The following is a 22459-nucleotide window of genomic DNA, read 5'->3' as shown; positions in this document are numbered from 1 at the left end:
TCAGAAATGTCTACTGTACGAGCAGAAATATATTTGTCTGGATTTGTTTTTTCCAAGGAGTTTTCGGATTAACGCCGATTTGTCTAGCTTTTTAATACAATTGTTTGGTCCATGAACTAAATCTTCAACCGAATGAACTTCCTTTCTTTGGAGCTGACGCAATTATTCACTGACTAATTTTTTGCCTGTACAGTATATCGACATGTGGTCCTGTGAAGAGATCAAATGGTTCTTTTGATCTAAATTCATGTACTGGGCATTCTCCTTGCTGGTCATGTCAGAATTATATATGTATCTGCAATTCATGTATCTCTTAATTTGCTAAATCCTATAATGATTTTGGTCATATTTTTCAACTCAAAATGGGTGTGGCATGAGAATAGCAAAACGTATGTGACCAATTCTTCCTTGCTAGGTCTTTGTAGATATCGAGAGTTGAATAAGATAATTTTTTCAAACACTAACATCTCAGGCTCATCTCCTTGCCCAATATTACTAAGGCCTGTGCCCTATTTTTCGAATCCTATATGTAGGACTCAGTATAGAGTCCATGCACTATATGATGTCCAGCACCCTATATAGAGTCCATTGGTCCAAAATCCACTATACAGAGTCCAGGAGTCCACTCAGTTTTGATCAGCTTCATCCTGACGCGCAATCCCCTATAAGGAGTACACTTTTTCTACCAGTCCCCTATTCACAGTCCAGGAGTCCAGTCACGCCGTCCTGTGTGTTGTGCCCGAAAAAGAACAAACACATTTTCAGTTTTGCTTGCCTCGTGGCAGCGCATTCCTTTCTTCACTTCAGCCATGGCTGCCAGTTCTGCTATGAAGTTGCTGACAGTAATCTGTCACGAGGTAACCAAGGAGGATAAGGAGACGTTCAAAATCAAATCTGGAAAGCGTCTTGTGATTCTCTGAAGTCGTTTCAACAGTGCGCGGGATGAAAGCAGAAATTGCAGAACGAGAAAAGTTCAGCACAGTTCACATCTGACGAGTCAGGTACACTGACAGTCTCTTTCGTTCGACGCCACAAGGATCCCCTGTTTGGCTGGCCATTGCTGCCAGTAAGACGTTTGAACGGTTTCATCAGAGCGAGGGATGAAAGCAGAAACCGGAGAAAGAGAAAAGTTCAGCACAGTTCCAATCTGACGAGTCGGATACACTGACACTCTCTTTCGTTCGACGCCACAAGGATACCCCTGTTTGACTGGGCAAGAGCTGCCTGTACCACCGTGTCAAAAGGCTGTCCAACTACATGGCAGGACGATATTGACTGAGGTAAGGAAGCTGTACTCGTTTCGATTGGTCTGCTGTTCTGTCGTTATGCTTGAATTTTTTTCCATTTTTCAAGGAGCGTATCGCGTTTGTTTGATGTTGCTTGAATGAATACCCTAAAAGTAATCAACCACTTCGTAATAGTCCTCAAGGACTGCAAGGACTTTGCATCAATCGTATACGATCGTCTAGCTATCATCAATTATTATAATTATTTCATGAGAAATGTATTTTTATCCCTGTGATAATTATGTGAAACTCCACGACACTCTTCCTCTAGTATGATGTCAAATACAATGGGATCCACAAACGCAATGCCAGTGTACTAGTAGTAGTAGGAGGATTGCTTGTATGCCAATGACAAGAAAAAGCTTCTCAAGCTAATACTCGTATTCCCTGAAGTAACCGTTTTGATGTCACGAACATGACATTGTGTCAGTGAAACTGCCTCGTGACAACAAATCATTGCATTTCCATCTTGGGGAAGACTGACTGACGGCAACGCTGTACAGATTGTTCAAATCATCTCATTTCAATTTAGTTGCAGTGAAGTGAAACGCTGTGTACACTACATGTATGGTGGTGTGTTTGTGCGTCTTGAGTGTGCACAAACGATCTTATTCCTCGTATTACTAATAGATTATTGTCCCCACCGTCACCTGTTCACAGGTCTTTGAGTGGATTGATTTTCATTGAGCATCACATTCGTTGAGAACTTGGTAGTTGTGTGCTCCTATGCATCATTACGGTAATAAGCGTATCCTTGTTTATTTTGTTGCAGGTGTGCTGATCTTCAGAAGCTTGCGGAACTGAGTGCTGCTGAACATTTGCATGGCCATGAGCAATGGTGAAGCTTGCTATTGCACTCTCAGCATGTGCTAGTATTATGCTGACCACTGCACTATGTTACTCTCTTACACTAATACATGTATGTAAACGTGCCTGTATGCATTCGTTTCGTATAATTATTTGTTATCCCTCTTGACTTTACTTGTAAATGGGTGGACGTTTGCATGGCTGGTGGAGTTGTGTGTGTATTGTGTCTCTACTCTTTTCTTGGTGTTTTCTTGGCGTTGTATAAGTTTGTGTGTGTGTGAGTGTGTGTGTGTGTGTGTGTGTGTGTGTGTGTGTGTGTGTGTGTGTGTGTGTGTGTGTGTGTGTGCGCAATAATTTGAAAACAAATAATTAATCCTGGGCTCTCCATTATTCTCTTTCGATTCTTGTTTTTTTTCTAGGTATTTTCTTGACGTGTGGGTGTGTGCATGTGTGTGTGTGCGTGCACAATTATTTGGCAACACTACATGATTGAGATATTGTAATTTGCAGCGTCTGCGAAGAGACCACTTGATTTGAGGATGGTGTTTGTAGGCTTTTTCATGTAATGAAGTGGCTGCAGTGGCGCCTCAATACATATTTTTTACCTTGAGAAGTGAATGATGTAAAGGATTAAAGGGAGAGGCCGTTTTCTGGTTAATATTCACTGCTTACAGCAGATCCTATGTCTAATTTCGAACTCGATAGGGGATGCCTAGTTGGCTGGACTTTATACAAGGAGTGTTGTCCACATAAAAGACTCTTTAATCTTTATAGTTGATTTCAAAGTTTGGACTCCGTACAGTTGATTTTGGACCGATGGACTCTATATAGGGGTGAAGCCAATTGGCTGGACTCTATACAGGGAGTGATGTCCATCTAAACTTTGAGCTCACAGTTGATTCCAAGTTTGGACTCTGTACAGTGGATTTTGGACCAATGGACTCTATATAGGGGTTGGACATCATATAGGGGCTGGACGCTCTACTGAGTCCAACATATATATAGGATTTGAGATTTTATTGGACCTTGTTTTATCCTTAAAACTGGTAGTTTCATGACGGCATGTGCGATATGTCGTCATGAAACCACCCCGTGCCACACCTGCAATGTTCTTTTGCACATTCACTGCTTCAGTTCTTTCCATGACAGCAGCTGAACAATTATGCTCAAATTTCCAATTATTGCTGAAAATGGGTATTCATCAGAAATATTTTCGCCCTATGAATCTAAAATGTAAGCATTCATGCCTCAAACATATTTACAACTTCCATGAAAACCACAATGTCGTTATTATTGGTCGTGATGACCAATAACAACGCCATAAAAGGCACACATTTTCAAATCCTATATATAGGATTTTGGGCCAGCAAATTAAGAGATACATTATTGGGACGGAGGGACTTTAGAACGCCCGACAGTGCCTGAATGAAGAAGAGGATTTAGTGAAAGCATGCTTAGTGATAGCTGGAAAATGGTGGATAAAGCGTTGCGCAGTTCCAAACAATCCATTCGCAATACTCTAGCGCACGCAGTGTTTATCTGGATGCTCGGAACACCTGGATGGTAACGGATAAGAACTTGACTAGGATATTCAGCTTATTTATATTTACTTTCCAACCATGTGCTGTGTCTGTATTGTGGTCTGCTGTGATGTTCGGCTCAGCACATTCTTGGAGCTACGCCGGCGGGGTATGTCCAGTTCCCTGGCACTTCACCACAGTATGGTGTTGTGCCGCAAATCCACCCAACCCAGCACGCGATGCCTGCTACACTGCTGCCTGGCCAGCAGCCACCAACACACTATTCACAGCAACACCAGCTGCAATATATGACACGGCAGCAGCCAGCTGCCGTCGCCACTGCTGGTATTCCAACCCCGCAGGCCAGTGGTGTCGCGCATCATCACCAGCAGCAGCCGCCGTTGCCTCACCACCAGCAGCAAGCAGCGTGGCAGCAGCAGCAGCTGCAACATCAGCATCAGTCACAGGGTGCCACTGCCACTGGTCATCTTTGGCCATCACCACCTCAGCAGCTGCAACATCAGCATCAGCCACAGGGTGCCACTGGTCATTGTCAGCCATCACCACCTCAGCAGCACCAACAGCACCACCAGCAGCAGCAGCAGCAAAAGACACCGCAGCCGCCGTCTTCCGGTGAGTCCAGCGCACAGCCGACGCCTGGACGCTCTACTGTCCAACACCGTCGTCTGAGTCATGCGGTCACCTTGAAAAACCCGAACACTGGCAAGGACCTCACAGATGAAGTAAGTTACTTGTGATCACTCTGGGGTACGTGTCTTTAGAAGGTCAATATTTGGGGTCTAAGCCGCACCACCCTTTTATGGTCCAGCATGCACACTATACTGCACGTCAGACTGGATTTTTTTGGCAACCTAATGCAATGGGCACCAGTGGAACGTTCTAGACAGCGACATGTTTTAGTTTAGAAACTCTAGTGGAAAAACAATTTATGCCTATAGTTTCCCTTGCTATAGTTGACGGCGGCTGAACCGTCGTCAACAACTGCGTTGTTAGAGTCGCGGAGGATTGTACCCTTTTTGGAAACTCTTCATCCAAAAGGCGTCAATCGCTTCAAGACAGTGTTTGCTTTTTCCACCGAAACCGGGTCAAGCCGCAACGGTGCTGACAGAAGTGATAGTGTTGTACTTCATTTGGAGTTCGAATGCCGATTCCTTTTCTTTACGTTGAAGCAACAGGAAGCTGTAGTTCATGGCCCGCGACGATCGCTGAACGATGTGTTGACCCACAACGTCTTGGAGCTCTGCTCGGTGTCTGAGTATGACCAGTTTCACTGTTCCAGGCGGTCTGATCGAGCTGTTGATGGAGCATGCTATGTACATGTTATACCGGCTTTATTTTGTAAAGGTCTTAAAATAGGAGGATCTACACGCACAAGACGATGAGGAAGCGGATGAGAATGCAGTTTATGATGTGGAGACAGAAGAGTAAACGGATGAAGAAGAAGAAGCAGAGGATGAAAGTGACAGTGTGATGAAGGCGGCGGTCAGATGGATGAACAAGAGTCTGGCGGGAAAGAGCTAACGAATACAAGCAGCTTCAAGGATGTTGGACTGATTTCCATAGCGGAGATGATGACAAGGAGGCAGATCTACATGCACAAGGCATGCGGATGAGAGCGCAGTTATTGATGTGGAGACGGACGAGGAGACGGATGAAGGAAAAACGGAGGATGCAGGTGGCGGTGAGATGGATGATCACGAGTCGGGCGGGAAGGAGCAGGAGGAGCCAGATGAGTGTATTGTCACTAAGAAGTCAGCTGTGCACTTGCATTTGGTGTCCCATCCTGTTTTAGCGTGTAGGAGGACTTGTGTTTCCCTGTACTTAGTCGTGCCTGCTATGTCAATCAGTTCTTGAAGCGGTTTGTGTTCGTATGCACAAGCCTGATTTGTGCAAACAGAAGGAACACGTTGTTGCATTACGCTTATATTCGTAAACTCGCTCTTCTTGTTCTTCTACACCTTGCCGTGTATGATCACGACTTCGTTTACCTGCCTTTTCTTTTCAAATTGTTTCATCACGTTGATCAGCAGCCCTTATATGTCTATTGTGTCACCGCACGACTACTTAGCCGGTGTTTGTTCACCGTTTACCCTTTAACTTCTGTAAATTCCACTGGTGACCGATTAATAAACATTTTGTCTCCTCGAAGATTTCCTGTTCTTATTGTGCACAGTTCTTGTCATAATGGAATGCATGCATGCTCCATACCACAAATATTACTCCCTCCGCGTCATTAAAATTGTCGCTTCGCACATCGCAGTGTTTGTGACTTGCTTGTCTTAGTCGGTGTGTCGGAATCGCTGTTTTCTGTGTTTTAACATTGCTCCGACCCTTCCTACACAATGTCTATTTGCTACGGAATCTGTGGTGGTCTCGGAGCTCTCGTCCGCACCAAACAAATTCATCGCGCTCCGCACTATTTCGCCCCAGAGCGCGTATTTTTTTCTGTTTCCACGTACTTCCTCCGCGTCATCGAAATTGTTGCAGTTTGACTAGTGACTTGTCACTTGTTACTGACAACTCCATAAGCTAAACCATTCAAAACTTATTACACAGTATGATAGTCTGAAGGCTAGAGTAACGTTCCAGGACAGTTGGACTGAGAGTTTTCACGCAGAGATGAAGGCCTCGTCGTCGCTGATGTCAATGGACGCAAAAAATATCGTTCCGAAATATTTCAAGGAAGGCTGTAAGTTGGTCGCGCCTCATCTCAAACGCTTTGACTTTCTCCACAGGACACGAGCTGCTATGCTTGTCGTCTGCTAGCCCTGGATGATTTCTACTTCACCACCAACGAAGTAAGAATACACACAATCGTTGCGAGGTCGGTTGATTACGGTCGGCGGAATCACCTCGATCTTGAAATGAACTGTTTTTAGCCGTGGCATGCCCAATTATTTTAGCTGTGTGGTCACAGCTCATGCAGGTAAGTGTACTATCACGTCCAGCGCACCCTCTTTTTCAGCATCACTGGTACGGCACCTGCGCGTGCATCACTAGCACTACGTGTAGACTCTACACCGCTCTTAATGGTACAATCATGTACTGAGTGTCTCAGCCAGAGCGACAGATTTTATCGCTGTTGCATGCATTTAGTTTGCTGACCCCTTGATGTTTCTCCAAGTGTGTCCAAGCGCTGCCACTTGTTTCACGAAGTCATTCTCACCCAGCTAAGGTAAAACAGTGATGAGGCTTTGAGTGAATGGCCATAAGCACGAGAAATGTGCAGGCTGCAATGCCTGAATGATCTCAGCGAGTCGAAATTACCATCGCAGCGACATCATCGAAGAAATTGCGTCTAGTTCAAAGATTTCAGCTTCCAATAACAGAAAATAGAACTTTGCCGTCACCCTATACTGATGACTATCGCCTATGTCCGATTCCTTGCATCCGGTGCGAGTGCTGGTGAGTAAATACCCCGTTTTATATCAAAAGTCAAATTGCGACAATTTCGATGACGCGGAGGAAGTAATTTCTTCAATCCTAATAAGATATCGATATTTATGGACGGCTCCTTACTATTTGGGTGCCGATCAATATTTCTTGGTGTTTTTCGTTGAGATGCCGATTTTAATGACGCACAGAGGGGTGAGAAAGGCGCTTGGTAGGTACATATGAGTGCTCAGATGTGGGGAGTCCACCTACTGAAATGTTTACTTCTTGGTTATGAGCTGCACACTACCAGCCTTTGACACCAGCCTTTTGACTCAGCGAAGCTACCAGTTGTGTGATCGTGTTAGGTGAATTCCGACCGCAAGTGCTTCTGAAATGGCAGCATGGACTTGCGCTGCCCGTGCTGCACTGGCCCTGGAAGTGATGCGAACCCTGCTGGATGTTTGTTTTTTTCTTTCTTGTGACGATCTTCCAAAAAAGCAAATAGACGCTAGTCTAGGGAATGGATGTAGTACTGATCGGAGCTGGTCCAGTGTACCAGCTTTGTACTCATTTTTTGATTTTGTTTCTTTTCACTTTGAGTTGCATGGCAGAATATCGCATTGCTATGACATTTCTAATGAAAATGGCAAGACTAACAGCAACCGTTTGTTGGACACTTCAACTCCTCTTTTCTTTCTTAGATGTTTCTCCAAACTTGACAGGGGTAACTCAAACACCTCCTTAGTTTTGGTAATGTACTTTGGCTGGCCTGGGCGTCTTGGCCTTTTCACACTACGCTGTATGTAGGTTTGGCATGTTTTGTGCGATGGTTTATTCATGCACGTGCCTTGATGATGTTTATCTGGATGCTCGGAACACCTGGATGGTAACGGATAAGAACTTGACTAGGATATTCAGCTTATTTATATTTACATTCCAACCATGTGCTGTGTCTGTATTTTGGTCTGCTGTGATGTTCGGCTCAGCACATTCTTGGAGCTACGCCGCCGGGGTATGTCCAGTTCCCTGGCACTTCACCACAGTATGGTGTTGTGCCGCAAATCCACCCAACCCAGCACGCGATGCCTGCTACACTGCTGCCTGGCCAGCAGCCACCAACACACTATTCACAGCTACACCAGCTGCAATATATGACACAGCAGCAGCCAGCTGCCGTCGCCACTGCTGGTATTCCAACCCCGCAGGCCAGTGGTGTCGCGCATCATCACCAGCAGCAGCCACCGTTGCCTCACCACCAGCAGCAAGCAGCGTGGCAGCAGCAGGCAGCACTCCAGCAGCAGCTGCAACATCAGCATCAGTCACAGGGTGCCACTGCCACTGGTCATCTTTGTCCATCACCACCTCAGCAGCTGCAACATCAGCATCAGCCACAGGGTGCCACTGGTCATTGTCAGCCATCACCACCTCAGCAGCACCAACAGCACCACCAGCAGCAGCAGCAGCAAAAGACACCGCAGCCGCCGTCTTCCGGTGAGTCCAGCGCACAGCCGACGCCTGGACGCTCTACTGTCCAACACCGTCGTCTGAGTCATGCGGTCACCTTGAAAAACCCGAACACTGGCAAGGACCTCACAGATGAAGTAAGTTACTTGTGATCACTCTGGGGTACGTGTCTTTAGAAGGTCAATATTTGGGGTCTAAGCCGCACCACCCTTTTATGGTACAGCATGCACACTATACTGCATGTCAGACTTGATTTTTTTGCCAACCTAATGCAATGGGCACCAGTGGAACGTTCTAGACAGCGACATGTTTTAGTTTAGAAACTCTAGTGGAAAAACAATTTATGCCTATAGTTTCCCTTGCTATAGTTGACGGCGGCTGAACCGTCGTCAACAACTGCGTTGTTAGAGTCGCGGAGGATTGTACCCTTTTTGGAAACTCTTCATCCAGAAGGCGTCACTCGCTTCAAGACAGTGTTTGCTTTTTCCAACGAAACCGGGTCAAGCCGCAACGGTGCTGACAGGAGTGATAGTGTTGTACTATATTTGGAGTTCGAATGCCGATTCCTTTTCTTTACGTTGAAGCAACAGGAAGCTGTAGTTCATGGCCCGCGACGATCGCTGAACGAAGTGTTGACCCACAACGTCTTGGAGCTCTGCTCGGTGTCCGAGTATGACCAGTTTCACTGTTCCAGGCGGTCTGATCGAGCTGTTGATGGAGCATGCTATGTACATGTTATACCGGCTTTATTTTGTAAAGGTCTTAAAATAGGAGGATCTACACGCACAAGACGATGAGGAAGCGGATGAGAATGCAGTTAATGATGTGGAGACAGAAGAGTAAACGGATGAAGAAGAAGAAGCAGAGGATGAAAGTGACAGTGTGATGAAGGCGGCGGTGAGATGGATGAGCAAGAGTCTGGCGGGAAAGAGCTTACGAATACAAGCAGCTTCAAGGATGTTGGACTGATTTCCATAGCGGAGATGATGACAAGGAGGCAGATCTACATGCACAAGGCATGCGGATGAGAGCGCAGTTATTGATGTGGAGACGGACGAGGAGACGGATGAAGGAAAAACGGAGGATGCAGGTGGCGGTGAGATGGATGATCACGAGTCGGGCGGGAAGGAGCAGGAGGAGCCACATGAGTGTATTGTCACTAAGAAGTAGTGCTGAAACGATTATATCGATTACTCGTTACTTACTCGATAAGAAATAGATCGAACGGTTATTTCGATTTTATCGGCTAAACGAGTAGAATGGTACTTACGCTCGGTACGGGATTTCCCCCTTTTGGGGGTCGCACAAAGCGTGCATGCATCGAAAGTGTTGCGATTACGACACGAATATGTACCTGACTGTACACTTGCAACATCGATGTACGTGTAAAGTACAAGCGCGATCTGAGAAACAGCAACACGATCACCGTCACCGTCTTTTGAGCTGACTATGAGCTCGTACTTTTCTTACATAGAGCATGCAGGACGGGCAGGCTCAGTATGTGTCTACACTAGCTGCAGGGGCTGGAGTTCCCTCCACGTGCAAGTAGTCTTGAGCTAAAGACAGTAAAGTGGTCTTCAGTTCATGTTTTCCATTCTGTCGACGGTTCCCGAACCAGTTTGCTTGACGACGAGCTAGGCCTGGCGTCTGGGCCTATTTTGAGCATAGACAGCAAAAGCAACTAGTTACTGGTTGCCTTGGTGCGCCTCAAGTCAGCTCAACCGTCGAAATCCGCCAATCTGCACCCCTGGCCGGCTTCTATGACTTCATCGTCGGAGAAAGCGGTCACAGGCGAAGGGCACCATCAGCTCTTGGGTTGCAACCAGTGAATTGCCTCTGTCTTGTCTGTATTCGTCTGGTCAGTCCGAACAGCTGACGGACTTGTTGCGAGATCATCAGATCTATGCGCCCGCTTTCCGTCGTTGGCGATGTTGGACTCGTAATTTTTTTGAAATTCACAGAATGTACATGTACTGATGTAGTTACAATAATAATCGTTTAGCCGATAAGCCGATCGTTATGGTATCAGCTAAGCCACTAAGGAAAAAACGTAATCGTTTCAGCACTACTAAGAAGTCAGCTGTACACTTGCATTTGGTGTCCCATCCTGTTTTAGCGTGTAGGAGGACTTGTGTTTCCCTGTACTTAGTCGTGCCTGCTATGTCAATCAGTTCTTGAAGCGGTTTGTGTTCGTATGCACAAGCCTGATTTGTTCAAACAGAAGGAACACGTTATTGCATTACGCTTATATTCGTAAACTCGCTCTTCTTGTTCTTCTACACCTTGCCGTGTATGATCACGACTTCGTTTACGTGCCTTTTCTTTTCAAATTGTTTCATCACGTTGATCAGCAGCCCTTATATGTCTATTGTGTCACCGCACGACTACTTAGCCGGTGTTTGTTCACCGTTTACCCTTTAACTTCTGTAAATTCCACTGGTGACCGATTAATAAACATTTTGTCGCCTCGAAGATTTCCTGTTCTTATTGTGCACAGTTCTTGTCATAATGGAATGCATGCATGCTCCATACCACAAATATTACTTCCTCCGCGTCATTAAAATTGTCGCCTCGCACATCGCAGTGTTTGTGACTTGCTTGTCTTAGTCGGTGTGTCGGAATCGCTGTTTTCTGTGTTTGAACATTGCTCCGACCCTTCCTACACAATGTCTATTTGCTACGGAATCTGTGGTGGTCTCGGAGCTCTCGTCCGCACCAAACAAATTCATCGCGCTCCGCACTATTTCGCCCCAGAGCGCGTATTTTTTTCTGTTTCCACGTACTTCCTCCGCGTCATCGAAATTGTTGCAGTTTGACTAGTGACTTGTCACTTGTTACTGACAACTCCATAAGCTAAACCATTCAAAACTTATTACACAGTATGATAGTCTGAAGGCTAGAGTAACGTTCCAGGACAGTTGGACTGAGAGTTTTCACGCAGAGATGAAGGCCTCGTCGTCGCTGATGTCAATGGACGCAAAAAATATCGTTCCGAAATATTTCAAGGAAGGCTGTAAGTTGGTCGCGCCTCATCTCAAACGCTTTGACTTTCTCCACAGGACACGAGCTGCTATGCTTGTCGTCTGCTAGCCCTGGATGATTTCTACTTCACCACCAACGAAGTAAGAATACACACGATCGTTGCGAGATCGGTTGATTACGGTCGGCGGAATCACCTCGATCTTGAAATGAACTGTTTTTAGCCGTGGCATGCCCAATTATTTTAGCTGTGTGGTCACAGCTCATGCAGGTAAGTGTACTATCACGTCCAGCGCACCCTCTTTTTCAGCATCACTGGTACGGCACCTGCGCGTGCATCACTAGCACTACGTGTAGACTCTACACGGCTCTTAATGGTACAATCATGTACTGAGTGTCTCAGCCAGAGCGACAGATTTTATCGCTGTTGCATGCATTTAGTTTGCTGACCCCTTGATGTTTCTCCAAGTGTGTCCAAGCGCTGCCACTTGTTTCAAGAAGTCATTCTCACCCAGCTAAGGTAAAACAGTGATGAGGCTTTGAGTGAATGGCCATAAGCACGAGAAATGTGCAGGCTGCAATGCCTGAATGATCTCAGCGAGTCGAAATTACCATCGCAGCGACATCAGCGAAGAAATTGCGTCTAGTTCAAAGATTTCAGCTTCCAATAACAGAAAATAGAACTTTGCCGTCACCCTATACTGATGACTATCGCCTATGTCCGATTCCTTGCATCTGGTGCGAGTGCTGGTGAGTAAATACCCCGTTTTATATCAAAAGTCAAATTGCGACAATTTCGATGACGCGGAGGAAGTAATTTCTTCAATCCTAATAAGATATCGATATTTATGGACGGCTCCTTACTATTTGGGTGCCGATCAATATTTCTTGGTGTTTTTCGTTGAGATGCCGATTTTAATGACGCACAGAGGGGTGAGAAAGGCGCTTGGTAGGTACATATGAGTGCTCAGATGTGGGGAGTCCACCTACTGAAATGTTTACTTCTTGGTTATGAGCTGCACACTACCAGCCTTTGACACCAGCCTTTGACTCAGTGAAGCTACCAGTTGTGTGATCGTGTTAGGTGAATTCCGACCGCAAGTGCTTCTGAAATGGCAGCATGGACTTGCGCTGCCCGTGCTGCACTGGCCCTGGAAGTGATGCGAACCCTGCTGGATGTTTGTTTTTTCTTTCTTGTGACGATCTTCCAAAAAAGCAAATAGACGCTAGTCTAGGGAGTGGATGTAGTACTGATCGGAGCTGGTCCAGTGTACCAGCTTTGTACTCATTTTTTGATTTTTGTTTTTTTTCACTTTGAGTTGCATGGCAGAATATCGCATTGCTATGACATTTCTAATGAAAATGGCAAGACTAACAGCAACCGTTTGTTGGACAGTTCAACTCCTCTTTTCTTTCTTAGATGTTTCTCCAAACTTGACAGGGGTAACTCAAACACCTCCTTAGTTTTGGTAATGTACTTTAACTGGCCTGGGCGTCTTGGCCTTTTCACACTACGCTGTATGTAGGTTTGGCATGTTTTGTGCGATGGTTTATTCATGCACGTGCCTTGATGATGTTTATCTGGATGCTCGGAACACCTGGATGGTAACGGATAAGAACTTGACTAGGATATTCAGCTTATTTATATTTACATTCCAACCATGTGCTGTGTCTGTATTTTGGTCTGCTGTGATGTTCGGCTCAGCACATTCTTGGAGCTACGCCGCCGGGGTATGTCCAGTTCCCTGGCACTTCACCACAGTATGGTGTTGTGCCGCAAATCCACCCAACCCAGCACGCGATGCCTGCTACACTGCTGCCTGAGCACGGCTGTTAGCTGCACTTGGATCGCGGCAACTTAGTTTTCTGCACGTGAACCATGAAAAACCAATGCATGCTCATGCATAACCAGTCAGCTGGCCTGCTCGCCCACGCATTTGACAGGTAACAATTCCATCAAATTTGAGATATCGCTTCGTTCTAAGTCTCAAAACAGTTCTAAAGTCACCAAACCACGCTGGTAATCGATGGCTATTCAATGTTAACATCTTCAGGAAGACTTCAGCCGTTTCCCGAGAGTTTGGGCATCGTTGCCGTTATTTTTCACGGTGTTCTTCTTCCTCCTGTCTGGAGCTGCAATTGCATCCTGGAATTATTTGAAAGGTATTTCGTGCGGGCTATGGGGGGTTCCAACAGGCATAAACTGACATCGCTATAGGATAACTGGTAACTTTCGCCCTTCAAGGAGGTAGAGCAATGAGAATTTTTTTGTGGCGGTCGTCCAATTTTTGTGGCGGTCGTCGCTGTATTTTTGCACTTCCAAGGCTTTCATTCTGCCTGATACTACTCTCTACTGTATGGGAATCGTTGTTTAGGCACATGTAGCTGTCTTATTTGGTAGATCTGCTGTTTTCAATCACTTGAGACACTTTGTCTAGCCTATTTGTCTTTCGTTCGTGCCATCTATCAGTTTTGTGGGGTGCCTTGGCCTGTATTTGTGAAGTTCTCGAGTAAAGACCCTAATTCTTGACTGGAGTCACGACTTGAATTGTATTTGCTGGGCGAGCCCTCGTTCACGCAGTTGTCCTTATCGTAATAGTCAATATCTGCTTGCTGGACGGACTAGCGGCTAGAATAGGAATGACCAAATGGTCCTAGTGTGTACTAGTACACGATTATTGTTTCCATCATCGTGAAATGAGCGTTGAGGAATTGCAGTCGTCTGCCTTTGGCACTGAGGACATGAGGAGAGTTGATTGTTACTTCTGCTCAGCAATGAAGCGATCATCAGCTCTCTTTGTTCTAATTATTGAGAGGACATACCGGCATCGCAATCAGGTAAAGCTTAGGCAAACCTCGCCAACCTCCAAAGAGAGTCGAAGATATTTTCTCCAAAATGCAAAGACGATCTTTGTAAGTTTGTGACTTGCATTTGCGTGCATACATGAGCAAGTCACGGACCACGGCACGTGCGCGGTTACCATGCCATCTCGAACCGACGCCATCTTTCTAAGTTGCCGCTTCTTGACAGCCGTGTGAGGGCAACAGGCTAGGTTAGGTGAACATAAATTTTCGGTACGGAGAAGCAGTTCCCTATTGGATTATGTGTGTTAGTGTTTGTTCGGTGTGTTGAAATTTTAGGTGTGAAACAGACACACCGAAAGTACCGAAAAAAAGTACACCGAAAAATTGTGAAATTACAGTATACAGGAACTGCACACTCTTGGGGGTTACGTGCCCTTGCCGAAAGGGACAAGCGTGCAGGTGAGCATGGGAGTGTGCACTTACACGCACATCATCGTTACCTTTTGGTAAGGTGTCTGATGCTATTTTTCTGCTTTGCTTTTTGCCTTTCCTATGATAGATCGTTTCACCGGCTGCGGCCACGCTGATATTGGGTAGCGCCTACGGACCGCCGGTGAGCAATCAACCTCTGCTTGTGCACGTACAGATGAATACAGTCATGTACTTCCTTCATCAACTAAAGCTTGGCTTCTTGTGATTGGTTTTCGTACAGAAAGCATGAGAAGTTTAGTTCATGGCACGAGCACTGTATTAAACTAATTACTTTAATTTCGGTGATTTCGGTGGAAATACCAGGCACCTAAATATAGATGACACCAAGAGTACATAACCCCCCAGAGTGTGCAACGCCGATCCAGCTCTCCATAGGGTCTTGGTCGAGCGGAATCGGACCTTCTGATGTCATGCGTACACTCCACACCAGTGCAAGGCCGGTCTCGAGGCAGGGCACCATTGTTTTTGATCCAAGAGTACCCGCGACTCCCCGGGTTCCCCTCAGATTTGTACGGTATTATGACGCAAAGATCCGATTCCGCTCGACCAAGACCCTATGCAGAGCTGGATCAGGCGTTGCACACTCTGGGGGGTATGTACTCTTGATGACACCTAAATGGCACAAGAGTGTATACTGTATATGAGGGTCATGTTTGTACCTAATTCTAAGTTACACCTGAAACCCATCAGGTCCCTGACACCGACATTTTAGTACACCTAAAATGACATGTTTTACAGTACCTTTTGTGTGCGACCGCTCCATGATGCTCAGAAATGTCTACTGTACGAGCAGAAATATATTTGTCTGGATTTGTTTTTTCCAAGGAGTTTTCGGATTAACGCCGATTTGTCTAGCTTTTTAATACAATTGTTTGGTCCATGAACTAAATCTTCAACCGAATGAACTTCCTTTCTTTGGAGCTGACGCAATTATTCACTGACTAATTTTTTGCCTGTACAGTATATCGACATGTGGTCCTGTGAAGAGATCAAATGGTTCTTTTGATCTAAATTCATGTACTGGGCATTCTCCTTGCTGGTCATGTCAGAATTATATATGTATCTGCAATTCATGTATCTCTTAATTTGCTAAATCCTATAATGATTTTGGTCATATTTTTCAACTCAAAATGGGTGTGGCATGAGAATAGCAAAACGTATGTGACCAATTCTTCCTTGCTAGGTCTTTGTAGATATCGAGAGTTGAATAAGATAATTTTTTCAAACACTAACATCTCAGGCTCATCTCCTTGCCCAATATTACTAAGGCCTGTGCCCTATTTTTCGAATCCTATATATAGGATTTGAGATTTTATTGGACCTTGTTTTATCCTTAAAACTGGTAGTTTCATGACGGCATGTGCGATATGTCGTCATGAAACCACCCCGTGCCACACCTGCAATGTTCTTTTGCACATTCACTGCTTCAGTTCTTTCCATGACAGCAGCTGAACAATTATGCTCAAATTTCCAATTATTGCTGAAAATGGGTATTCATCAGAAATATTTTCGCCCTATGAATCTAAAATGTAAGCATTCATGCCTCAAACATATTTACAACTTCCATGAAAACCACAATGTCGTTATTATTGGTCGTGATGACCAATAACAACGCCATAAAAGGCACACATTTTCAAATCCTATATATAGGATTTTGGGCCAGCAAATTAAGAGATACATTATTGGGACGGAGGGACTTTAGAACGCCCGACAGTGCCTGAATGAAGAAGAGGATTTAGTGAAAGCATGCTTAGTGATAGCTGGAAAATGGTGGATAAAGCGTTGCGCAGTTCCAAACAATCCATTCGCAATACTCTAGCGCACGCAGTGTTTATCTGGATGCTCGGAACACCTGGATGGTAACGGATAAGAACTTGACTAGGATATTCAGCTTATTTATATTTACTTTCCAACCATGTGCTGTGTCTGTATTGTGGTCTGCTGTGATGTTCGGCTCAGCACATTCTTGGAGCTACGCCGCCGGGGTATGTCCAGTTCCCTGGCACTTCACCACAGTATGGTGATGTGCCGCAAATCCACCCAACCCAGCACGCGATGCCTGCTACACTGCTGCCTGGCCAGCAGCCACCAACACACTATTCACAGCAACACCAGCTGCAATATATGACACGGCAGCAGCCAGCTGCCGTCGCCACTGCTGGTATTCCAACCCCGCAGGCCAGTGGTGTCGCGCATCATCACCAGCAGCAGCCGCCGTTGCCTCACCACCAGCAGCAAGCAGCGTGGCAGCAGCAGGCAGCACTCCAGCAGCAGCTGCAACATCAGCATCAGTCACAGGGTGCCACTGCCACTGGTCATCTTTGTCCATCACCACCTCAGCAGCTGCAACATCAGCATCAGCCACAGGGTGCCACTGGTCATTGTCAGCCATCACCACCTCAGCAGCACCAACAGCACCACCAGCAGCAGCAGCAGCAAAAGACACCGCAGCCGCCGTATTCCGGTGAGTCCAGCGCACAGCCGACGCCTGGACGCTCTACTGTCCAACACCGTCGTCTGAGTCATGCGGTCACCTTGAAAAACCCGAACACTGGCAAGGACCTCACAGATGAAGTAAGTTACTTGTGATCACTCTGGGGTACGTGTCTTTAGAAGGTCAATATTTGGGGTCTAAGCCGCACCACCCTTTTATGCAGTCCAGCATGCACACTATACTGCACGTCAGACTTGATTTTTTTGCCAACCTAATGCAATGGGCACCAGTGGAACGTTCTAGACTGCGACATGTTTTAGTTTAGAAACTCTAGTGGAAAAACAATTTATGCCTATAGTTTCCCTTGCTATAGTTGACGGCGGCTGAACCGTCGTCAACAACTGCGTTGTTAGAGTCGCGGAGGATTGTACCCTTTTTGGAAACTCTTCATCCAGAAGGCGTCACTCGCTTCAAGACAGTGTTTGCTTTCTCCACCGAAACCGGGTCAAGCCGCAACGGTGCTGACAAGAGTGATAGTGTTGTACTTCATTTGGAGTTCGAATGCCGATTCCTTTTCTTTACGTTGAAGCAACAGGAAGCTGTAGTTCATGGCCCGCGACGATCGCTGAACGATGTGTTGACGCACAACGTCTTGGAGCTCTGCTCGGTGTCCGAGTATGACCAGTTTCACTGTTCCAGGCGGTCTGATCGAGCTGTTGATGGAGCATGCTATGTACATGTTATACCGGCTTTATTTTGTAAAGGTCTTAAAATAGGAGGATCTACACGCACAAGACGATGAGGAAGCGGATGAGAATGCAGTTAATGATGTGGAGACAGAAGAGTAAACGGATGAAGAAGAAGAAGCAGAGGATTAAAGTGACAGTGTGATGAAGGCGGCGGTGAGATGGATGAACAAGAGTCTGGCGGGAAAGAGCTTACGAATACAAGCAGCTTCAAGGATGTTGGACTGATTTCCATAGCGGAGATGATGACAAGGAGGCAGATCTACATGCACAAGGCATGCGGATGAGAGCGCAGTTATTGATGTGGAGACGGACGAGGAGACGGATGAAGGAAAAACGGAGGATGCAGGTGGCGGTGAGATGGTTGATCACGAGTCGGGCGGGAAGGAGCAGGAGGAGCCAGATGAGTGTATTGTCACTAAGAAGTCAGCTGTACACTTGCATTTGGTGTCCCATCCTGTTTTAGCGTGTAGGAGGACTTGTGTTTCCCTGTACTTAGTCGTGCCTGCTATGTCAATCAGTTCTTGAAGCGGTTTGTGTTCGTATGCACAAGCCTGATTTGTTCAAACAGAAGGAACACGTTATTGCATTACGCTTATATTCGTAAACTCGCTCTTCTTGTTCTTCTACACCTTGCCGTGTATGATCACGACTTCGTTTACGTGCCTTTTCTTTTCAAATTGTTTCATCACGTTGATCAGCAGCCCTTATATGTCTATTGTGTCACCGCACGACTACTTAGCCGGTGTTTGTTCACCGTTTACCCTTTAACTTCTGTAAATTCCACTGGTGACCGATTAATAAACATTTTGTCTCCTCGAAGATTTCCTGTTCTTATTGTGCACAGTTCTTGTCATAATGGAATGCATGCATGCTCCATACCACAAATATTACTTCCTCAGCGTCATTAAAATTGTCGCTTCGCACATCGCAGTGTTTGTGACTTGCTTGTCTTAGTCGGTGTGTCGGAATCGCTGTTTTCTGTGTTTGAACATTGCTCCGACCCTTCCTACACAATGTCTATTTGCTACGGAATCTGTGGTGGTCTCGGAGCTCTCGTCCGCACCAAACAAATTCATCGCGCTCCGCACTATTTCGCCCCAGAGCGCGTATTTTTTTCTGTTTCCACGTACTTCCTCCGCGTCATCGAAATTGTTGCAGTTTGACTAGTGACTTGTCACTTGTTACTGACAACTCCATAAGCTAAACCATTCAAAACTTATTACACAGTATGATAGTCTGAAGGCTAGAGTAACGTTCCAGGACAGTTGGACTGAGAGTTTTCACGCAGAGATGAAGGCCTCGTCGTCGCTGATGTCAATGGACGCAAAAAATATCGTTCCGAAATATTTCAAGGAAGGCTGTAAGTTGGTCGCGCCTCATCTCAAACGCTTTGACTTTCTCCACAGGACACGAGCTGCTATGCTTGTCATCTGCTAGCCCTGGATGATTTCTACTTCACCACCAACGAAGTAAGAATACACACGATCGTTGCGAGGTCGGTTGATTACGGTCGGCGGAATCACCTCGATCTTGAAATGAACTGTTTTTAGCCGTGGCATGCCCAATTATTTTAGCTGTGTGGTCACAGCTCATGCAGGTAAGTGTACTATCACGTCCAGCGCACCCTCTTTTTCAGCATCACTGGTACGGCACCTGCGCGTGCATCACTAGCACTACGTGTAGACTCTACACGGCTCTTAATGGTACAATCATGTACTGAGTGTCTCAGCCAGAGCGACAGATTTTATCGCTGTTGCATGCATTTAGTTTGCTGACCCCTTGATGTTTCTCCAAGTGTGTCCAAGCGCTGCCACTTGTTTCACGAAGTCATTCTCACCCAGCTAAGGTAAAACAGTGATGAGGCTTTGAGTGAATGGCCATAAGCACGAGAAATGTGCAGGCTGCAATGCCTGAATGATCTCAGCGAGTCGAAATTACCATCGCAGCGACATCAGCGAAGAAATTGCGTCTAGTTCAAAGATTTCAGCTTCCAATAACAGAAAATAGAACTTTGCCGTCACCCTATACTGATGACTATCGCCTATGTCCGATTCCTTGCATCTGGTGCGAGTGCTGGTGAGTAAATACCCCGTTTTATATCAAAAGTCAAATTGCGACAATTTCGATGACGCGGAGGAAGTAATTTCTTCAATCCTAATAAGATATCGATATTTATGGACGGCTCCTTACTATTTGGGTGCCGATCAATATTTCTTGGTGTTTTTCGTTGAGATGCCGATTTTAATGACGCACAGAGGGGTGAGAAAGGCGCTTGGTAGGTACATATGAGTGCTCAGATGTGGGGAGTCCACCTACTGAAATGTTTACTTCTTGGTTATGAGCTGCACACTACCAGCCTTTGACACCAGCCTTTGACTCAGTGAAGCTACCAGTTGTGTGATCGTGTTAGGTGAATTCCGACCGCAAGTGCTTCTGAAATGGCAGCATGGACTTGCGCTGCCCGTGCTGCACTGGCCCTGGAAGTGATGCGAACCCTGCTGGATGTTTGTTTTTTTCTTTCTTGTGACGATCTTCCAAAAAAGCAAATAGACGCTAGTCTAGGGAGTGGATGTAGTACTGATCGGAGCTGGTCCAGTGTACCAGCTTTGTACTCATTTTTGGATTTTTGTTTTTTTTTCACTTTGAGTTGCATGGCAGAATATCCCATTGCGATGACATTTCTAATGAAAATGGCAAGACTAACAGCAACCGTTTGTTGGACACTTCAACTCCTCTTTTCTTTCTTAGATGTTTCTCCAAACTTGACAGGGGTAACTCAAACACCTCCTTAGTTTTGGTAATGTACTTTGGCTGGCCTGGGCGTCTTGGCCTTTTCACACTACGCTGTATGTAGGTTTGGCATGTTTTGTGCGATGGTTTATTCATGCACGTGCCTTGATGATGTTTTTGCGTGCTGCAGGCTCAAAGGCCCTCAACGAAGCCACAGGTGCCTCACCAGCCTACCGGCGCTCAGAGTGCAATGCCTGCGAATTTCCACCAAGGCTTTACTGTGCACATGGCACCAGGCAATGCCGTCAGCGGTGGCATCGCTGTCACTGCAGCCGCTGCAGTTGCTTCCACGTCAGACGCGAAACCGATGCGCACCAGTGGAGCCAGATCCAAAACGGATCCACCCGCCACCGGTATGAGGCGTAGCAGTAGCAGCAGCAGCAATGCTCCTGCAGCCAAGGCTACAGTGGTATGGACCTCTGAATCCGCTGAGGGCTCTGCCGCCAAGTCCATCACAGCGGCATCTGTGGTGTCGGACAAGCCATCCACAGAGGCATCGGCTGGAAAGTCGGCCGAGGTTTCAGCTGCAAAGCCTGCAGAGGTGTCGACTGCAAAGTCTGCCGAGGCGTCGGCTGCGAAGTCTGCTGAGGCGCCAGCTGCGAAGTCTGCTGAGAAGCCTACCGGTAATGAGTGGGTTGCGAAATCTGCAGAGGTACCGATTGCAAAGTCTGCTGAGGCGCCGGCTGGGAAGTCCACTGAGGCGCCAGCTGTAACATCTGCTGAGGCGCCGGCCTCGAAGTCTGCCGAGGCACCAGCTGAGAAGTCCACTGAGACACTGGCTGTAAAGTCTGCTGGGGTGGCAAATGCGAAGCCTTCTTATGCGTCGGTTGTGTATGATGCTGTGGTACCGGCTGTGAAGTCTGCCAAGGCGCCGGCTTCAAAGCCTAGCAAGGCGCCGGCTTCAAAGCCTAGCAAGGCGCCGGCTTCAAAGCCTAGCAAGGCGCCGGCTTCAAAGCCTAGCAAGGCGCCGATTGCGAAGTCGGCCGAGGTGTCAAAGTCAAAGTCTGACGAAGCAATGGGTGCCAAGACTAGGGAGCGTCGTGCCACAACACAGACTACGTCCACTGATCCTCGCCAAATGTCCAGTCCAATCGGTGGCGCTGCACTGTATGCCCGTGGGGCACCTCGTGCAGTTGTGGCAGGCAAGAAAAACATGCAATCGGATGTGAAGCCTGGTTTTCTACCACGGACTACTGTCTTTCTGAAGGATTGTTCTCCGGCCACTGCCTGTGCCACAATGTCGGACGCTGCCACGCATGAGGAGAGGAGTACACAGCAGTCACCGGACCAATCCCCGGCTGGCTCTCCGCCTGGTTCTCCGGCTGATTCCCCGGAGCCGATGGTTAGAGGTAAGGACATATTTGGCTGTGTGGCCCAGTATGTTTTACCTAGGAAGTTGGCTTGTTAGGTCAATCTAGATTGAGACCAAATTCACTGGAGTTGTCAGCGCAGCAGTTCTCAATGAAACTAAACAACTGCCTTCATTCCCCCAATACACTTCGCAAACATACGCAGGTTTTCTCTTCGACCTACACATTTCGATCTCCAAAAGACCAAGATTTGGCAAAGTTCTGGTAAATTGTAAATGCCTATCCCGTCGGTCCCATTGGTTCGATGCTTGTACCAGTATGTACAGACCGTACAGAGCGGACTGGCTAGAATTTTACCAGGCACAGGATACTTGTCTGTACATGGTGGCTCAGCCATCTACTGAGTATAGATATGTACATGAAAAAT

At 46.6% G+C, this 22459-nt stretch overlaps 1 protein-coding gene across 3 annotated transcripts in view; it reads left to right on the top strand.

The window, feature by feature from the left end:
• Positions 1-22459, top strand: part of LOC135818206 (protein piccolo-like) — a 130455-nt gene that overhangs the window by 27049 nt on the left and 80947 nt on the right. For 2 of the 3 annotated variants that reach the window (XM_065331555.1, XM_065331554.1), the window contains exons 7-11: positions 3757-4356; positions 7996-8610; positions 14817-14870; positions 16709-17323; positions 20853-22071. In XM_065331555.1, the coding sequence (XP_065187627.1) occupies positions 3757-4356; positions 7996-8610; positions 14817-14870; positions 16709-17323; positions 20853-22071 (3103 nt within the window). The remainder of the gene's footprint in view (positions 1-3756; positions 4357-7995; positions 8611-14816; positions 14871-16708; positions 17324-20852; positions 22072-22459) is intronic. The other variant, XM_065331556.1, reaches the window with a different exon arrangement.

This window comes from Sycon ciliatum, chromosome 5 (assembly GCF_964019385.1).
Source record: "Sycon ciliatum chromosome 5, ocSycCili1.1, whole genome shotgun sequence".
NCBI lineage: Eukaryota > Metazoa > Porifera > Calcarea > Leucosolenida > Sycettidae > Sycon > Sycon ciliatum.
This window is presented reverse-complemented; position numbering and strand designations above follow the sequence as displayed.